The following is an 18,685-nucleotide window of genomic DNA, read 5'->3' as shown; positions in this document are numbered from 1 at the left end:
CGGCCCAGCAAGGCCCAGCTCCTTCCTCTCAGCTGGGGCCGCCTAAAGCGCTGGAATCGTCAAGCTGAGCCCAGTCGTGGCCACCCTTTGACTGACAAGAACCCAGGAGGGTGAGCATCCCCCTCTCGCAGGCTGTTCCCATTGGTCTTTGCGCTCAACCAATGGGAACGCTTCCCTCACGCCTCGCCCTGCATAGGCTCCTGTGATTGGCCCAGAAGCTGGCCAATGAGAGCGGCAAGACTAGGGCCAGGGTACCAAACTTGCCAGCCGGAAGAGCTGTTAGCTCAAGCTTCGTGATTCCGTGGAATGGAGAAACTGAACCTCCGCCCCCAGTCTTTCTTTCCCTTCCGTAAAGCGTCAGTTCTTGGGGGAGAGGGGGGAGGCAATAATTCAATCTACCTCAATGAATTTCTTAATTATTGATTGGGAAAGGGCCAGAGGCAGCGAGATGGGCCCCGTAAGGATCAATTCTGGCCCCCAACCCCGCCTGGAGTCCAAACCTCCTCATCTTTCTTTTTTGGGGTTAGGTGGAAAAGGGTTAGGGAGGCTGAGGGCCTGAAAGGATAACGTATGGGGGCATCAGCAAGGCCGCAGGGCCGGCCTCACCAGCTAGTTTTTCTCTCCTATTGCTAATACAGTTGGTCCTTAAAATTTTTTTTCTGGATTTTTTTTTAATCGCCTGCAACATGCCCATGTGTCCTTTACACTATTTCACATGAAAGACCTTTTACAGTGGAGGGGAAGTGGGGGGGGGGGCACTTGAACCTTACTCTCAGTTGAATTGATTAAAAGAGGGAATAACATACACACTCAATTGGGTACAGAAATCTAACTTACCCCACAGAAAAGTAGGAGGGGAAGGGAATGGGGGGACTGCTAAAAGAGAGGGCAGATTGGGGAAAGCAGTAGTCAGAAGCAAAGGGTGAGACAGAAAGAGAGAGAATGGGACAAACAGAGAGAAAACAGGATGGAGTAATGATTATGATTACACAGTAATCACAAATTTTTACAGCAAATTTCTCTGATAAAAGTCTCATTTCTCAAATCTGTAGAAAACTTAGTCAGATGTATAAGAATACAAGTCATTCCCCAGTTAATAAATGGTCAACAGATAGGAACAGGCAGTTTTCAGAGAAAGAAATCAAAGCTATCTACAGTCATATGAAAAGTACTCTAAATCACTATTATTTAGAGAAATGTACATTAAAACAACTCTGAGCTACCACCCCACCCCTATCAGATTGGCTAATATGAGAGAAAAGGAAAATGAGAAATGTTGGAGGGGATATGGGAAAATTGAGACGCCAATGCACTGTTGGTGAAGTTGTATGCTGATTCAACCGTTCTGGAGAGCAATTTGGAACTATGTCCAAAGGGTGTAAAACCATGAATACCTTTTGACCAAACAACACGACTATTAGGTCTGTATTCCAAAGAGATAAAAACAAAAATGAAAAAGACCTACATGTACAAAAATATTTAAAGCAGCTCTTTTAATGGTGGCAAAGAATTGGACATCAAAAGGATGCCCAGGAAGTGGGAAATGGCTGAACAAATTGCTGTATATGATTCTGATGGAATGCTGTTGGGATTTCAGAAATGACAAGCAGGATACTCTCAGAAGAACCTGGAAAGACTTACATGAACTGATGCAGAGTGAAATGAGCAGAACCAGAACACTGTGTACAGTAACAGCAACGTTGCATGACGATCATCTGTGAATGACTTAGCTATGCTCAGAAGTACAATGATCCAAGACAATTCCAAAGGACTTAGGATGAAAAATGGTGTCCACCTCCAGAGTAAGAACTGATATAGTCTGAATACAAATCAAAGCATGCTTTTAAAACGTTTCACTTTTTCTTGTTTTTTGTCTGTTTTTCTTCACATGACTAACATAGAAATGTTTTGCATGACTATACATGTATATCAGTTTGCTGGAGAAACTCGGGCAACATCAAAACAAATGATATCAACAAAATTTGATTTAGAAAAAGAAAGTGTTGCAAATTAGAAAGAACAAGCTTGGCCCCAAAGATATGACAAGACACCTCCCTGCACCGTTTAGCAGAAATGGGAGGTCCAAAGGTGTGCAAAATTGCATGTCAGATTTTTTAATGTATGGATTAGTTTTACTGAATCTTTTTTCTCTTCTTTTTCCTTGCTTCTTAAAAAAGCCTTTGTCATAAGAAATAGCTGTCTGAGCATGGGAAAGTAGAGAGTCATATTCTGTGATGTTAAAAGAAAAGATACCAGCAAAAATCTATTGTAAAAACTACACAGATGGCAGAAGGAACTTCAGAAGAAGACACAGATGAGTCAAGTAGGGCATTAATGTTAGTGCCATGCTCCATTTAATATGCATTTTAAAAAAGTGAACTTAACAGAAGTTCAGAGTTTTATGTCGAAGCCTCCTTGCTATTTTTTGTATAATGAAATATTTGTATTTACTGATGTTAAGTTCACAAAAATTTGAATTTTAGATAAGTACAAGGAGACTGAAAAGCAATCAATTAAACAATGATTGGGTTAAAGAGGATCTCAAAAAAAGCAGAAGAAAATTGAAGTGACAGTAATTACAATACCATATTATAAAGCCTGTGGGGCACAACCAAAGCTGTGCTGAGAGATGAATTTATATTAAATTCCTTTAACAAGGAAGAAAAGGAAACAAAATAAATCAATTAGGCATAAAATTGATGACCCTAGAAAGGCTCTACAAAGAAACAACACAAAATAATACAAGGAGATGATAAGAATTAGGGAACAAATAAAGGAAAGAGAGGACAGAATAATTCAATTGATAAGACCATGAGTTTTTTTTTAAAAGACTAACACAATTTGGCAATTATCAAATGTAACACTCGCCCTCCTTCCCCCAGGAGTGTACAAATCACTAGAATCACAAATTTAAAAGGAGAGATCATAACAAAAGTCAACAATATTAGGGGCTATAATATCAAGTGACAGTCTTAACAGATCAGAGAATTTCAATAGATCCTTACTTATAAGCAGAAGCATTGCCAAAACCAACATCACAGAATATCATTAATTTAAATAGAGCAATCTTGGAGGAAGAAATAAGACAAGTCAATTACCAGCCAAAAAGAAATCACCTAGGCCAAAACAGATTCATATCAGAATTTTTTTAAACTTTTCAGGAACAAATAATCTCTATGTTTCATATTCATAAATATGAAGATGGCTCATTATCTGATTTCTTTTATGAAGCACATATGGTGTTGATTTGAAAATCAGAGAAAGATAACACTGAAAAGAGAGTTACAGATCAATTTCTCCAATGAATGTAGACACAAAACTAGTAAAGTCACATGGAGACAGCCATATCACAACTAAGTAAAATGTTAGCAATAGATTAGAAAATGCTTTATTATGATCAAGCAAAATTTATGCCAGGTACAGAAACCTGATTAAACATCAGAAAAACTATTAACATAATGAAACATTGAATCCTCAAACTAAAAAAAGCATAGTTATATCAATGTATATAGAAATAGTCTTTAACAAATCCAACATTTATTCATCATAAAAAATACTAAAGAGAATAGATTAGTTTACCTCAACACAATAAAAAGTAAGAAGTCAAGAGCCAACATAATAAGCAATGGAAATATTACAGAAACATTTTGGCTCAGAATACGGACAAAAAAAGGCTGGCAACCCTCACTACTTTATTTGACACAGTAAGGGAAACTTGATTTCCCTTTTTGTGGGTAGGAAGATGCAGGGATAATCAGTCAGCTGACATTAATATTCTATGTGCTGCCAGGCACTCTTTTAAGGCAAAAGGCAATTCCTGCCCTCAGGGAGCTCACAGAAAGCCAGTTATGTACAAGCTGAGAACATACAAGATAAGTTGGACTATGGAGGAGGTGATCGCTCCCTTGCTCTCCTATTTTCAAGACAGATATTGGTGGAATGATATCTATTACCTATCAGATATTTGGAATCTAGGGATTAATTCTTTTCATTATAAGCAAGGCTAGAATAAAAGCCACTTTTTCTAGTCAGTTTGGGGAGGGAGGTTAGTTCTACCCCACAGCTAGAGAGAAACAGTTTGCTTAATCTTAGCCCCCTCAGCTTTCCCTCCTACTAAATACTTATGACACGAAAGCCACTCATGGGATAGCAAAAGAACATATTTATCAAAGCAAGGCATTTTAGAACAGTATTAGGGAAGCTATATAGATTAACTTAAGTCATAGACTACACATGAGTTGGGGGGTTTGTGACCTGGGAGATGGAAACCCATCTCAACCAAGGAGAGAACTATCTTACCTGTTGGGTCAACTTTCCAACATCTCTGGGTATCAAGGGCCATGTTAGTATTTCAGCTTTCCTCCACATGCTGCAGCTGTGGGGTGGGGGTGGGGGGGTCTTGCCTGCCAAGTCTTCCCTTTGCCTCCTCTTTCTCTGGCTCTCTGCTCTGTCAGAATTCTCTTAATGAACAAGGACTCACATATCCCTATTGGTATGAAAAGTCATATGCCTGTTCTTCAGGGGACCAAGAACACATGAAGTGGGGCTACTTGGAAATGGGAAAATTGGGGGAGTGCCATTTGTTTAGGCACATATATTCAAAACAAATAATGCATTCATGGAAATATTCATAGCAAATATCATAGATTAAAAATTAAGATCTGAAACCTATAAGGAAGTATTAAACAGTCAAGGTGATGGATCAAGGGTGGGGAACCTGTGGCCTTGAGGCCACATGTGGCCTTTTAGATACTTGGGTGTAGCCTTTTGACTGAGTCCAAGTTTTACAGAAGAAATCCAGGGATTTGTTTTGTGAAGTTTGGATTCAGTCAAAGGGTTACACTATCTATCAGATAGATAATTTCCAAGTCTACAATGTTCAAAGGATAGGGCTTGAAATTTTTTAAATGAAGAAATCCAATGTATTAACAATTACTTGGGAAAAAATGTTCTCTTCAATAAAAGTAAAAAAGATACCAGTTTAAACAAATTTGAGGTACCACCTCATGCTCATACAATGAGGAGAAATCAATAAAAGCAACAAAAGTCAATATTTGCAAGGATGTGGAGAAGTAGGTAGGCTTCATCCATTGGTGACAGAATTGTTTTAACAATTTTAATTCAGTAATCTTGCTCAATCTCGCAGAAAGGGAGATAGAAAAAAAAATGAAGGTTGGTTGTACAGGCCTACTGTTACATAGGATTTTAACTTGCCAGGCTCAGTGTAACCCAGTGACCTAATTTAACAGACTCATAGTGAAACAGGATCCTAACTATTCAGGAAGCTGACCTTCCAGACCCATAATAATATACGGACCTAATTGTCCAGGCTCAGTTTAACACCGGAGATAGAGACTCAGTGTGATCTAAGTAGTAGTGGTTTTAGTGGGCTGGGGGTGTGGGCAGACCCAGCAAGTGGAGGCCTAGCTTTCCAGATCTAGTGTTACTTGCCTATCTTATTGCCAAGAGAAGATTTAATCCAACTGTTCGGGTCATGTGTTAACATGTGCTACCTGTGGCTGTTTGTGAGAGGCAGAGGAAAGGGGTAGAAGGAGGGCTCGAACTGAAAAGTAAGGAGAAGGAACTCTGCAAGGGATTTGGAATTGTGAAGGCCAGAGATTGGATTTAGGAAGTAGAAATTTGGAGAAGCTGAAGGGGAAGTCAAAAACTAAAGCTGTGTGATCCTGGGCAAGTCACTTCACTAACTGCCTGCCTCGGTTTCCTCCTCGATACAAGGGCTGGAGAAAGAAACGGCAAACCACTCCAGGATCTCTGCGAGGAAAATCCGACATAGGGTCACGGAGAGTGAGAAACTGAATACGACTGCACACCAACAACAACCCTAGCAATTCACCACCTCGACTGGAGGAAGGGAGCGCTGAGGGGGAGCCGTGAGCGCTGGGAGGGAGAGGACGCGGGTCAGAGGGCGACGGCTTGAGCTCTGATTGGCCCGAAGCCCTCTGGGCCCCGCCCACTGTGCGTCAGCGCCGCTTCGGAGGAGGGAAGATTCAAAAGAAACAGCCTCCTCCGCCCCTTTCCTCCTAAGCATCCCCGCAGCCGTAGCGATGGCGGAGCCCCAGGCTGAGGTGGGGTCCGGGACCGAGGCCGAGATCGACGTCGGGACCGAGGCCGAGATCTGGACCGATACGAAGTCCAAGGTGGCCATGGCGGAGCCGGCGGCCGCGGCCGCAGGGGATGCAGCAGAGCATCTAAGCCCGGGCCAAGCAGCCAGTTACCGCAGGTAGGTGGTGAGGCTGCCCGGCTTCCACCCGGGGAGGGCTGGCCAGCCGACCGACCGACAGACTTTGGGAAGGGGGCGGGGAAAGCTTGGGGGCAGGGGGGGGAGGGGGGGGACGTCTGGGCTGCCGCGGCGGCGAGGAGGGAAGAGCGCTTGCGCGCGGTTTGCTGGGGCAGCCTGGGAGCGTCCTCGCGGTGGTTGCTGGGCGGGGGAGAGCGGAAGGAGATCGTTCTCGGCCTTTCGAGAAGTTCTCCCTTCCGGTTCTAACCAAACTGTAGACCTAGGGGGAAAGGAGAAAAACTAGTTTTCTAGAAGTTGACTCGTTTGAATTTAGATACAGGGAACCCTCCCCGCAATCCTTTGGGATGTCGAGGGCCCCGTGCTCATGCCAAGTGAATCAAGCCCGGTCCCGCGGCCATACTGCTCCAATCCCCCGGCCACGCCCACCGGGACTGCTCTTTGCGTGGGGGACGGGGGGGGGGGGGGGGTGGAACTGGCGAATGTGCTAAGGTGGGCAAAGGAAATTACTGAACTGCAAAATCACCATAGAATCAAGAACCGTTCAGCACACAGGCAGAGTTTATTGTGTCTGAACGATCTCTGCCCTGACGGAGGATGCATTCTAATGGGGGACGGATCACCCGAGAAGTAAACATTGATTAAGCGCTTACTATGTTCCTGCTACTGCACTAAGCGCTGGAAATACGAGGAGCCCCCGAAGAGCTCACAATCTATGCGGAGAAACTAATTAGCAAGCAAAGATACACAAAGCTGATAGAATCGATTCTAACCTTAAATACGTGGGATAAATAGGAAATAATTGACAGTAAAATCTTTGAATTAAGACGAATTGGAAAAGTCTTCCTGTAGAAGATGGAATTTTAAATGAGAATTAAAGGAAGCCAGGGAGATCTGTAGTTCGAGCAGAGGGAGAGAAAGATAGTCAGACAAAATGCGCCGTATCTGAGTCACGTGAAGAACTAGTAGGCACATAAAGGATTGCTGTAAGAGATCCTGGGAGCCATTGGATTGAATTGGAGTTGGATAGTGCAGGGTAAGAGTGTGAGACAGAGAGAGAGAATGTGTGTGTGTGTCTCTATCTGCTTCAGTTTCCTCAACTGTAAAATGAGAATAAATAATACCGCCAGCCTCTCAGGGTTCTTGTGAGGGCAAAATGAAATAATTACAAAGTACTTAGCAGAGTGCCTGGCACCTAAGTAATTGTGATATAAATGTTAACTACTTATTATTATTTTTTGAAAATTTTATTTTTATTAATATAATTTATTTTATTAATTCTTAATTTATGAAATAATTTTTATTTATTTTAATTAAAAATTAATATTTATTTTAATTAATTAAAATAATCTATTTTAAATTTCTAATTCGTTTAATTATTTAATATGTTAATGTCATTGATTATCATTTAATTTATTATTCATCTATTATTGATTAATAAATGAAAATATCTAATTAATTTATTACTTAACTTTAATTAAAATAAAAATGATTAAAATTAATATTTATTTACATATTTATGAAATAAAACAAGTATTTCTACAACTACAATAAAGATGATTGCACATGAAATGCAAATATATTATGTACAACTTGCTCTAACAGCTATCATTAATTTTTTCCCCTTTTGTTTCAACCCCCCTTTACAGACTTGTGTGTGTGTGTGTGTGTGTAAAATCATTCTATGCATACTTCTATTTATCTGTTCTTTCTTTGGATGCACATAGCTTCTTCCTTCATAGGTCCTTTGTAGTTAATTTGGATATTTACAATAGTCTATTATTATAATAGCTATTGTATTTGTCCTTCATTTCTCAAAGAGGACCATGACAACAGGGAATGATGACATGACTTGCACTTGACTTGGATTTGAGTGAGGGTGGGCTGTGCAAGGTCACCAGCCTCACTTTCTCCTCCAGAGCCATCTGGGGCCAGTGATATTCATCAGGGACAACTGGAGGTGGCCCAGGATGCAATGAAAAACCCTGACCCTTTTAGGCTAAGGTCTTTTTTAGGTTCTCACTTTGCGTGAGATAATGCCCATTCAGTGAATAGGCCTCCTTAAGTAGTTACTCAAGGGATAGCCCCTTTAATCAAAAAAAAAAAAAATTAAACTGGAAAGGGAAGACCCTCAGGGTTCCTGGCCAAAAGAGAAACAGTTACTATTTAATATTTGCATTCACTCTGAACTAGGAGGGCTGGGACCTATTGGCCAATCTATGAGCTCCAGAATGAATTGGGATTAAGGCTTGGTTTTTGAGAAACAAAACTAGCTAGTAAACCCAAAGGAAAAAAGGCAGCTTTTGGCCATCGAAATTTACCCTCCCCTGGGCAAAGAGACCAAAGATAAGGAGGGACCAAAGGCCAAGCCTTAAGCCCAATAAGTATTTGGTAAATTGTTTGTTGATATAACCTCTATTACTGAGGTGATGGTACTTACTCTGGGCTAAGGCAGGGAGATGCTACTCCTTTTCACAGCCATTGGATAATGGGGGGGGGGGGTGTCTTTGTTATTATACCCATTTTTTTCTATTTATTTATTTATTTATTTATTTTTAGTTTTCAACATTCATTTCCACAAGATTTTGAGTTTCAAATTCTCTCCCCATCTCTCCCCTCCCTTCATCCCTAAATACCATGCATTCTGATTGATTATCCCTTCCCCCAATCTACCCTCCATTCTATCACACCCCTCCATTCCCTTATCCCCATCTTCTCTCTTGTCCTGTAGGGCAAGATAAATTTCTGCACCCCTTTACTTGTATTTCTTATTTCCCAGTTGTACACAAAAACAATTCTCAATGTTTGTTTCTAAAAACTTGAGTTTCAACTTCTCTCTCTTCCTCCCTCCCTACCCATCCCCACTGAGAAGGCAAGCAATTCAGTATAGGCTATATATGTGTAGTTTTGCAAATGACTTCCATAGTAGTCATGTTGCATGAGACTAACTATATTTCCCTCCATCCTATCCTGCTCCTGCTGGGAGTGGCAGCTTGGAGGCATTTTGTCCCCTTTCCAATCCATCTTCCACATAGCTGCCAAAATGACATCCCCCTGCTTAGTAACCTCCAGTGGAACCCTGTGTCTTGTAGGGTTCATTAGCTTTTCTTTTTTTTTTTTAATTTAACTTTTAACATTTATTTTCACAACATTTTGGGTTACAAATTTTCTCCCCTTTTATTCCCTCCCCACCCCAGACCCAAGCATTCTAATTGCCCCTGTGATCAATCTGCTCTCTCTTCTATCATCCCTCTCTGCCCTTGTCTCCATCTTCTCTTTTGTCCTGTAGGGCCAGATAGCTTTCTTTACCCCTTAACCTGTATTTCTTATTTCCTAGTGGTAAGAACATTACAGTTGATCCTAACACTTTGAGTTCCAACTTCTTTAGCTCCCTCCCTCCCCACCCCTTCCCTTTGGAAAGCAAGCAATTCAATATAGGCCAAATCTGTGTAGTTTTGCAAATGATTTCCATAATAGTTGTGTTGTATAGGACTAACTATATTTCCCTCCATCCTATCCTGTCCCCCATTACTTCTATTCTCTTATGATCCTTTCCCTCCCCATGAGTGTCGACCTCGAATTGCACTCTCCTCCCCATGCCCTCCCTTCTATCATCCCCCCCACCCTGATTGTCCCCTTATCCCCTACTCTCCTGTATTGTGAGATAGGTTTTCCTATCAAAATGAGTGTGCATTTTATTCTTTCCTTTAGTGGAATGTGATGAGAGTAGACCTCATGTTTTTCTCTCGCCTCCCCTCTTTATCCCTCCACTAATGAGTCTTTTGCTTGCCTCTTTTATGAGAGATAATTTGCCCCATTCAATTTCTCCCTTTCTCCTCCCAATATTTCTCTCTCACTGCTTGATTTCATTTTTTTTTTAAGATATGATCCCATCCTCTTCAATTCACTCTGTGCACTCTGTCTCTATGTATGTGTGCGTGTGTGCATGTGTGTGTGTGTACTCCCACCCAGTACCCAGGTACTGAAATGTTTCAAGAGTTACAAATATTGTCTTTCCATGTAGGAATGTAAACAGTTCAACTTTAGTAAGTCCCTTATGACTTCTCTTTGCTGTTCACCTTTTCATGGTTCTCTTCATTCTTGTGTTTGAAAGTCAAATTTTCTTTTCAGCTCTGGTCTTTTCATCAAGAAAATTTGAAAATCCTCTATTTCGTTGAAAGACCATTTTTTCTCCTGAAGTATTATACTCAGTTTTGCTGGGTAGGTGATTCTTGGTTTTAGTCCTAGTTCCTTTGACTTCTGGAATATCCTATTCCATGCCCTTCGATCCCTTAATGTAGAGGCTGTTAGATCTTGTGTTATCCTGATTGTATTTCCACAATACTTGAACTGTTTCTTTCTAGCTGCTTGCAATATTTTCTCCTTCACCTGGGAACTCTGGAATTTGGCCACAATGTTCCTAGGAGTTTCTCTTTTTGGATCTCCATTAGCTCTTCTGTTGGTCACTGAAACCCCTTTACAACCTGGCTCCAATCTACCCTTCAAGCCTTATCCCTTATTATTCCCATTCACATGCTCTAATCTATCACATCTTTCATCCCTGCCTTTGTATAGGCTGTTTGTCCTCCTCATCTGTTCTTTCCTTATCTTTGCCTCTCCGAATATCTAATTTCCTTGAAAACTCAATTCTGGTAACAGCTCTTATGGGAAGACTTTCTTGATTTGTCCTTCACTGGGCATCTCTGTCTGCCTCTCTCTCTCATACACACACACACACACACACACACACACACACACACACACACACACACACACACACACACACACACACACACAGACACACACCCCTCTACACCTACTAGTCCTTCCCTTTAATGAACTCTAAGTTCTTTGAGGGGATGGTTTCATTTTTCTCTTTGTACTTTCAGTGTCCAGGATACATGTGTCTTTTTCTTTTTTACATTTATAGATATGTAAAAGAAGCAAAAGAAGCTGCCAAGAATGGGAATCTAGAAGAAGCCCTTAAACTTTTCTATTTAGCAAAAGATATTTTTCCCAATGACAAGGTTCTGAGTCGAATCCAGAGACTGCAGGAAGTCATGGAAGAGCTACTGGTGGAAGGAGATGATGAGTTCATCGAAGTGTGCAACAGTGGCCTGATGCTGTATCGAGAACTGCATGATCAACTTTTTGAGCACCAGAAAGAAGGTGTGGCCTTTCTCTATAGCCTGTATAAAGAGAGAAAGAAAGGTGGCATATTGGCAGATGATATGGGATTGGGGAAGACTGTTCAGATTATTGCTTTCCTTTCTGCTATGTTTGATGCTGAACTTGTGAGGTATGTCCTACTGATCATGCCTACCAGCCTTATCAACACATGGACTGAAGAATTTGCTAAGTGGACCCCAGGAATGAGAGTTGCTACCTTTCATGGTTCCAGCAAGAATGAACGTACCCGAAATCTAAACAGGATTCAGAGGAAGAATGGGGTGGCTGTTACAACATACCAAATGCTGATCAACAATTGGCAGCAGCTTTCCCAACTGGATGGAAAAGAGTTTGTCTGGGATTATCTTATACTTGATGAAGCCCATAAAATTAAAAGCTCTTCTACTAAGTCATCAATTGCTGCCCGGGCTATCCCTGTGAAAAATCGCATCCTCCTGACAGGAACCCCAATTCAGAATAACTTGTATGAGCTCTGGTCCCTCTTTGATTTTGCCTGTCAGGGATCCTTGCTAGGAACATCTAAAACCTTTAAAATGGAGTATGAAAATCCTATTACTAGGGCCAGGGAGAAAGATGCTACTTTAGGAGAGAAGGCCCTGGGACTGAAAATATCTGAAAACTTAATGACACTTATAAAACCTTATTTTCTCAGGAGGACTAAAGAAGATGTACAGAAGAAAAGTGTCAATAAACCCCAAAGCAATCTTCTTGAAAAGGATCCACGTAGTGACATTGTCTGTGAAATGCCTTCCCTTTCCAGGAAAAATGAGTTAATTATTTGGTTGTATTTAGTACCTTTGCAAGAAGAAATATATAGGAAATTTGTATCCCTAAAGCACATCAAACAGTTGTTAATGGAAACACGGTCGCCTTTGGCTGAGCTGACTGTCTTAAAGAAGTTGTGTGATCACCCGAGGTTACTGTCAGCCCGGGCTTGCAGTTTGTTAGGTCTCAAAGAAGGCAACTTCTCTGGTGGAGACGAAGATGAAGTCGTTCATTCTGATATCCAGGTTGATCAGGTGCCTCATGAATCCCTAATGCAAGAATCGGGGAAAGTGATATTCCTTATGGCTTTGCTTAAGAGATTACAAGATGAAGGACATCAAACTCTGGTGTTTTCTCAATCCAGAAAACTTCTAGACATCATAGAGCACCTTTTAAAGAAAGAGAATTTCAAGACTGTGCGTATTGATGGAACTGTTACTCATCTTTCAGAAAGACAGAGGCGAATTGACTTATTTCAACGGAGTCAGGGTGTCTCTGTTTTTCTCCTTACTTCCCAAGTAGGTGGAGTAGGTCTCACTTTAACTGCAGCAACTAGAGTGGTCATTTTTGATCCTAGCTGGAATCCTGCAACTGATGCACAAGCTGTAGATAGAGTTTACAGAATTGGGCAAAAAGAAAATGTTGTGGTTTATAGGTTGATCACCTGTGGTACAGTGGAGGAGAAAATATATAGAAGACAGGTTTTCAAGGACTCGTTAATAAGACAAACAACTGGGGATCAAAAAAACCCCATTAGATATTTTAGCAAGCAAGAATTGAGAGAGCTCTTTACGATAGGGGATTTTCGGAGTTCTGCAACACAATTGCAACTTCATTCTCTGCATGCTGGTCACAGAAAGACTGATAAGAAATTGGAAGAACATATTGCTTACCTGCACACTTTGGGAATAGCAGGAATCTCTGACCATGATTTGATGTTCACACATGATGTGTCTGTTCCTGAGGAGTCTGAGGTAGGGAATTCTCAGTATGTGCAAGAAAGGGTTCAGAAGGCTCAACTCCTGGTTGAATTAGAGTCTCAGAATAACGAGCTCTTACTGAACAACGCAAGAGCCAGACTTGAGGAAACGTGGCCAAAAGAACCTGAAAAATTTGCCAAATCAAAGGAGAAATTCTCTGAATTGAATGATCTTACACAAGAAGACTCTCTCCATTCTGGAATGGCAAATTTGAGCATTATTGAAGACATTGAGGCCTACGATCTCTCTGTTGTGAATGTAGATGTGTCTGGAAAACAATCGGATGTTCATGGGTCAGAACACAAAATGGATGATGAATCTATAACTACTTTTTCCAATGAAGGGTGCTGTGAAATGGAAATATTAAATACCAATAAACCTGCTGATAGGCATCCAGTTTTACCAGATCACACTCAGGAAACTGCAAAAGGTGATCGTGAGCCAAATCTAGATCAACTAACAAATGCTCAGATTTTACTGGAATCTTCCATCTTGCCTATTAGTCCAGAAAAGTCTATGGAATTGGGTCCTTATCTCATTAGCTTAGTCGGTGATTTGTCAGCAGGCCCAAGTGAAATGGAGAATTCTAGACCAAATGAGGCCAACTTAGCTTCTTCATTGCAGGAGGCTGGTGATTTCAATCTTTTCTTGGAAGACTCTCTAGAGAGTGAACAGAATCTTTCCAAGCAGTCTTTGGAGCTCACTGAAAGAGAGCCTAGCGTGAAGGATTTAGCAACTAACCCTAGAGGGCAGAGTAGCCCTCCACAGCTTGAGTATCTCTCTGATCAAGAAAGTGAACTGGAAGATGAAATAGCCCCTGTGAAAACGAGACACACGATGAAGAGGATTGTTTCAGATGATGAAGATGATTCTGTGACAGAAGAATTGTTACCCCCTTTTCCAAATCCATTACTAACACAATTGAGCTCAACTCCCAAAAACAATAGATCCCAGTCTGAATTATTTTTATCTGTAATATGTAGTGGTGAAAATGATTCTGCAATCTCTAGAAGATCCCTGGCTTCAAGGAGATCCCTTATTAATGTGGTCTTAGACCACGTTGAAGATATGGAAGAAGATGCCAGTAATAAAAAGGGTACAGACAAGTATTCAGAAGAAGAAGAAACAGCAGAGTATAGTCAAGAGTCTGAACATTCAGAAGAGGAACCTGTAGAAGAAATCTCACTGTCCCAAAGTGAGCCCTGCTCTTTGTCTGTGTCTCACTCACATTTAACCCAGAGTGCATCTGGGACCAGTCGAGATCCACAAGAAACGACTGCATACAATCCGAGTTCAGCTCCTGGAACAGATGAGTATGAGGCTCTTGTCAGGTGTGGAAAGGAACTGAAAGAGAGTGGGAAAATACAGGAAGCACTCAACTGTTTACTTAAAGCCCTTGATATAAAAAGTACGGACCCTGAAGTTATGCTCCTGACTTTAAGTTTATATAAGCAGCTTAATCAAACTTGAGAATGTTGTTTGTTTGCTGTACTTTAAAATCCACTGAGGCTTACTTATGCTTACTTTTCTAATTCAGTTTCTCCTAATTTAAGGTGATGTTTTGAATAAAGGATAGGTTCTAGTATGTTTAGGATGACAATTCAACTAACGTTTTATATTCCTTTTTTTTGTGAACATTTGTTACTCCCATCAAGTCTGGGGGGGGGGGAGGGTTGAGATTTTTGCTGCCTTTTGTTCTTGTGTGTTTCACTGCTGGACAGTCCACCTGGGACAGTATTGGTTTTTTACAAGGTTTTTTGAAGTTTACTAGCCAGTTGACCCTGTTCTGAAGTTTCCTTGGGTGGGGGGAGTTGGGAAAATAAAAAGTGAATTTAATTCAAATTAAATGTTACGTTCTCTTTGAAACTGGTGATATTGGTCAGTGTGCATGAACAAAAGCTGTCATTCAAAAGGGAATGGGCACTGCTAGTGCTTCACTCATTTTTGACTTGAGGATCAAAGCACTAACATGAAAAGTCATGACACACTTCTGTTAAACCTAAAAACCTCAACCTTAATACAGTTGTTCCCCTTCACTCAGAAAAGTCATTTGACCTTACACCTAGCTTGACACTTCACAAACACAAGAGCCACTTTTAGGATCAAAGTTGGAAGGAACCTCACAGTTGAATTCAATCCCCCTCATTTAACAGGCCGAGTGAGGTTCCACGAGTTGTCCAGGTTCACACAGCCAGGATTTGAATCTGGGTTTTGACTCCTGAGTCTGGCCCTCTGCCCACCATACTACCCCACTTCTTGTGTCCCTATTTTTCCGTGTTATTTTTAGGTTCTTACCTCTCCTGCTGGCTTTAGAGTGTGGCTAAAAGTAAGCACTTTCGTTTGCATATAATTGCAATTAATATTCTAAGGTAGTTGATCATCCTTTAGCTCAATCATTGCCTCAGTAACAGGATATTTAAAACAAGATTTTTAAGCTTGTTAATCAGTATATGTCCCTGATATTCAGATCATCCACCCTATACATGTCAATTTGGAGTATGAATGTAGAACTCTATGTCAGGGTGCTTGTTTGTCCCTGTCCCCTTGGGAGGAGAGAGACATCTTCAGGTTATACTAAGACCCATCCTGACCTCTACACTCTTTCCCTCAACTCCAAACTTTACTCCTCAAAACTACCTTCAGTTACCAGCCATTGCTCCCATATAGAGGTAGCCTCTGAAAACAGTGGAATTTATTGAACTCAGCAGGGGTGCAGGTTTGGGGAGCTCCTGAGACTTTTACTTTGATGTTTGCTGATTTATGGTCCTATATGAGTTACTGATACAGTTCAGCAGCATTTGGTCCTGTAGCAAGATGGGAGTTAAAGGGAGAATGACCAGGGAGGGGGGTGGGGGTGGCGGCTGGTGGTGGAAGGAGGGCAGCCAGAACACCACTGACTTGGCCTGCGTCTCTGGGGTTCTTGGCTTGCGTCTCTGGGGTTCTTGGCCTTTGTCCAGGCAGGGGAGGCTTCTAGGACCAGACCAGTCAGCCACTAACCCCTTGGTACGTGTTTCTTGCTTCCTCATTTGCAGCCTATTAAGGGCATTTTCCTTGCCAAATGACTGGTCTTAGACCCAGAGAACATCTGAAGGAAACACTTTGAGTGAGAGTGAGGAATGGGTGCAAGCTCTATTTTACAAGGGAAGGCTGAGTTCAAATCTCACCTCAGACACTTGACACTCACTAGCTGTGAGACCTTGGGCAAGTTACTTAACCCCAATTGCCTCATCCTGGGTCATCTCCAGTCATCCTGATGAATATCTGGTCACTGGATTCAGATGGATCTGGAGGAGAAGTGAGGCTGGTGACCAGCACAGCCCTCCCTCACTCAAAACAAAGTCAAGTGCAAGTCATGTTATCATTTTTCTGATGGCATGGTCTTCGGCAATGAAGGACGATCACGCAAGGGAAGATGTGTCTTTTGGGAGTGGGATGTTAGGAAACACCAGGTTTAAGAAAAACATCCGTCAGATATGACAGCAGCTAACTGGATGGCCCGCTGCAGACCTTTGCTATTGCTCCAGTCCACTCCTTATGGCTTTTGTGCCAGCTTTTTGGCCTCCCAACTTGGTCAACACACATGGAATCAAAATCTAGGTAAGAGGCCTACCTCTGCCATTTCCTAGGTATGTGGTTTTGGGTACATTACACAACTTCTCTGATGCTCAGTGGCCTCTCAAAAATGAGAGCTAGGTAAGATGACCTCTAAGGTCCATTTCAACTCTAGGGCCTATTGTCTTTCAGTTGAGTCCAATTCTTCATAACCCAATTTGGGGTTTTCTCAGCAAAGATAATGGAGTGCTTTGCCATTTCCTTCTCCAGTTCATTTTACAGATGAGGAAGCAGGCCAGCAGGGTGAAGTGACTCGCCCAGGGTCACACAGCAAGGAAGTGTCTGAGGCCAGGAAAATCAGTCTTCAGACCCGCCACTCTATGCACTGTAGCACCACCTAGCTGTCCCTATAGGCGTGGCCATTCTATTGCCCGGACCTAGATTGTAAGCATGGGTGAAACAATTCACACTTGTGTGGTGTTTCTTTTCCCCATGAGCCTGATGAGGTACGTAGTGAAATCAGTGTTGTTCCCATGTCCCAGATGAGCAAACAGGCTCCAAAAAACGAAGCAGTTTGTCCATGAGTGTGTATACAAGGTAGAGTTCAGAACTGGAGATCTGACATTCACTCTCCAATCTCCCACATGCTGCCTCTAACTGAAGAGGAGAGCAGGATGTGTGGCCTATGCTGCCCCCGGCCTTTACCACTTCCTCGGCAGCACCAAGGATGAGAGTAGGATTGACTAGCTTGGCTTGGTATGCAGTAGAGGCTTAGGAAATGCTTAATCTCTCCACATATCTTGAACTATATAAATGGTCTCTGAGGTCGCTTCCAACTGTGAGTCTGAAGTTGGCTGTATGTTACCAAAGATGACATGAGCAACTATTAAACACACACACACATATACACACACACTCACACACATATATACACACACACCCCTACATTTCCAACTTTGAAAGGCCATGGTGATGGGGCTCTTCCTTCCCAAGGGGTTCTGCTCTGCTGGAATGGCCAGAACCTACACAGATATCAAAATGTCAAGAGCTTTGGAGGTAGCTCTTGTCTGCAAGTGGGGGCTGAGATCTGGGGAGGGGCAGCACTGATTCTATATTCCCAACCTTTGGTTAACAGAGGAGAATGTGGTGAGGTAATGTGCTGGCAGTCAGTGAGTTTGTCCCTTGGGAGGCCTCAAAGAGACCATGGCTTTGGTTAGTAGACAACAGCACCTTCTTACATTTCTGTTCATTGGTCCCTTTGACAAATCCGTGATGCTTCCGTACCTCATTGGCCTGGGAGGAGGTTGGCTGTTGTGTTCGTTGTACTGTTAGGCTTAGCTCTGGCTTCCTCGTCTTTAAAGTGCCACACATGGATGTTGTGAAAATAAAGGAGCCTCGGTCAGTACCTAGGAAAAAGTTCCACTCTACATATGTAAAATATATGATTATTATCGTGAAAGTGGACAGGGTGAAATGGTTAAAATTAGATGGATTTGGTGCTCTTGAGTTCATGATTTCTATTGGACTCAACAAGTACTTAATAGGACTTACCAATTCTATAGCACCTACTACGTGCTAGGCACTGTGCTAAACGCTATGATTATCTCTGATCCTTGCAACAGTCCTGGGAGGTGGGTGTTACTATTATCTCCATTTTACAGAGGAAGAAACTGAGGCAGAGGTGAAGTGACTGTCACAGTGACCCCCACCATCTCTTTAACATACAAGTCACACAGCTAATAAGTGAGACCAGATTTGGACTCATGCCTTCCTGATGCCTGGCCCAGTGCCCTAGCCACTATGCTACCTGGCTCCTGATACATGCAAAGACAGGTACAAAGACGAAAAATGAAAAATATTCCCGTCTTCAAGGAACGTACATTCTACCCCAACACATAAGCAAGTAATTAAGCATAATATTCATCTGAGGAGTGAACAAGCA

General features: G+C 41.9%; 1 protein-coding gene and 1 long non-coding RNA gene across 3 annotated transcripts; both read left to right on the top strand.

Moving 5' to 3' along the window:
- The first annotated feature begins 21 nt into the window (after nucleotides 1–21).
- Nucleotides 22–1,853, top strand: LOC140515267 (uncharacterized). Its single transcript, XR_011970922.1, has 2 exons — nucleotides 22–110; nucleotides 1,598–1,853. It is a non-coding gene; the product is annotated as an uncharacterized lncRNA (long non-coding RNA).
- A 4,108-nt stretch (nucleotides 1,854–5,961) lies between these two features.
- ERCC6L (ERCC excision repair 6 like, spindle assembly checkpoint helicase) lies at nucleotides 5,962–15,038 on the top strand. 2 transcript variants are annotated; one of them, XM_072627115.1, is made up of 2 exons: nucleotides 5,962–6,241; nucleotides 11,187–15,038. In XM_072627115.1, the coding sequence occupies exons 1-2, from the start codon at nucleotides 6,066–6,068 to the stop codon at nucleotides 14,659–14,661; spliced, it is 3,651 nt and encodes a 1,216-aa protein (XP_072483216.1). In that variant the 5' UTR covers nucleotides 5,962–6,065; the 3' UTR covers nucleotides 14,662–15,038. The 2 variants fall into 2 exon arrangements, with proteins under 2 accessions (XP_072483216.1, XP_072483217.1); XM_072627116.1 differs by lacking the exon at nucleotides 5,962–6,241 and adding an exon at nucleotides 6,418–7,292.
- Nucleotides 15,039–18,685: the final 3,647 nt, after the last annotated feature.

This window comes from Notamacropus eugenii, chromosome X, assembly GCF_028372415.1.
Source record: "Notamacropus eugenii isolate mMacEug1 chromosome X, mMacEug1.pri_v2, whole genome shotgun sequence".
Taxonomy (NCBI): Eukaryota; Metazoa; Chordata; class Mammalia; order Diprotodontia; family Macropodidae; genus Notamacropus; species Notamacropus eugenii.
Note: the sequence above shows the minus strand (reverse complement) of the source record. Positions and strands in the feature narration are given on the sequence as shown.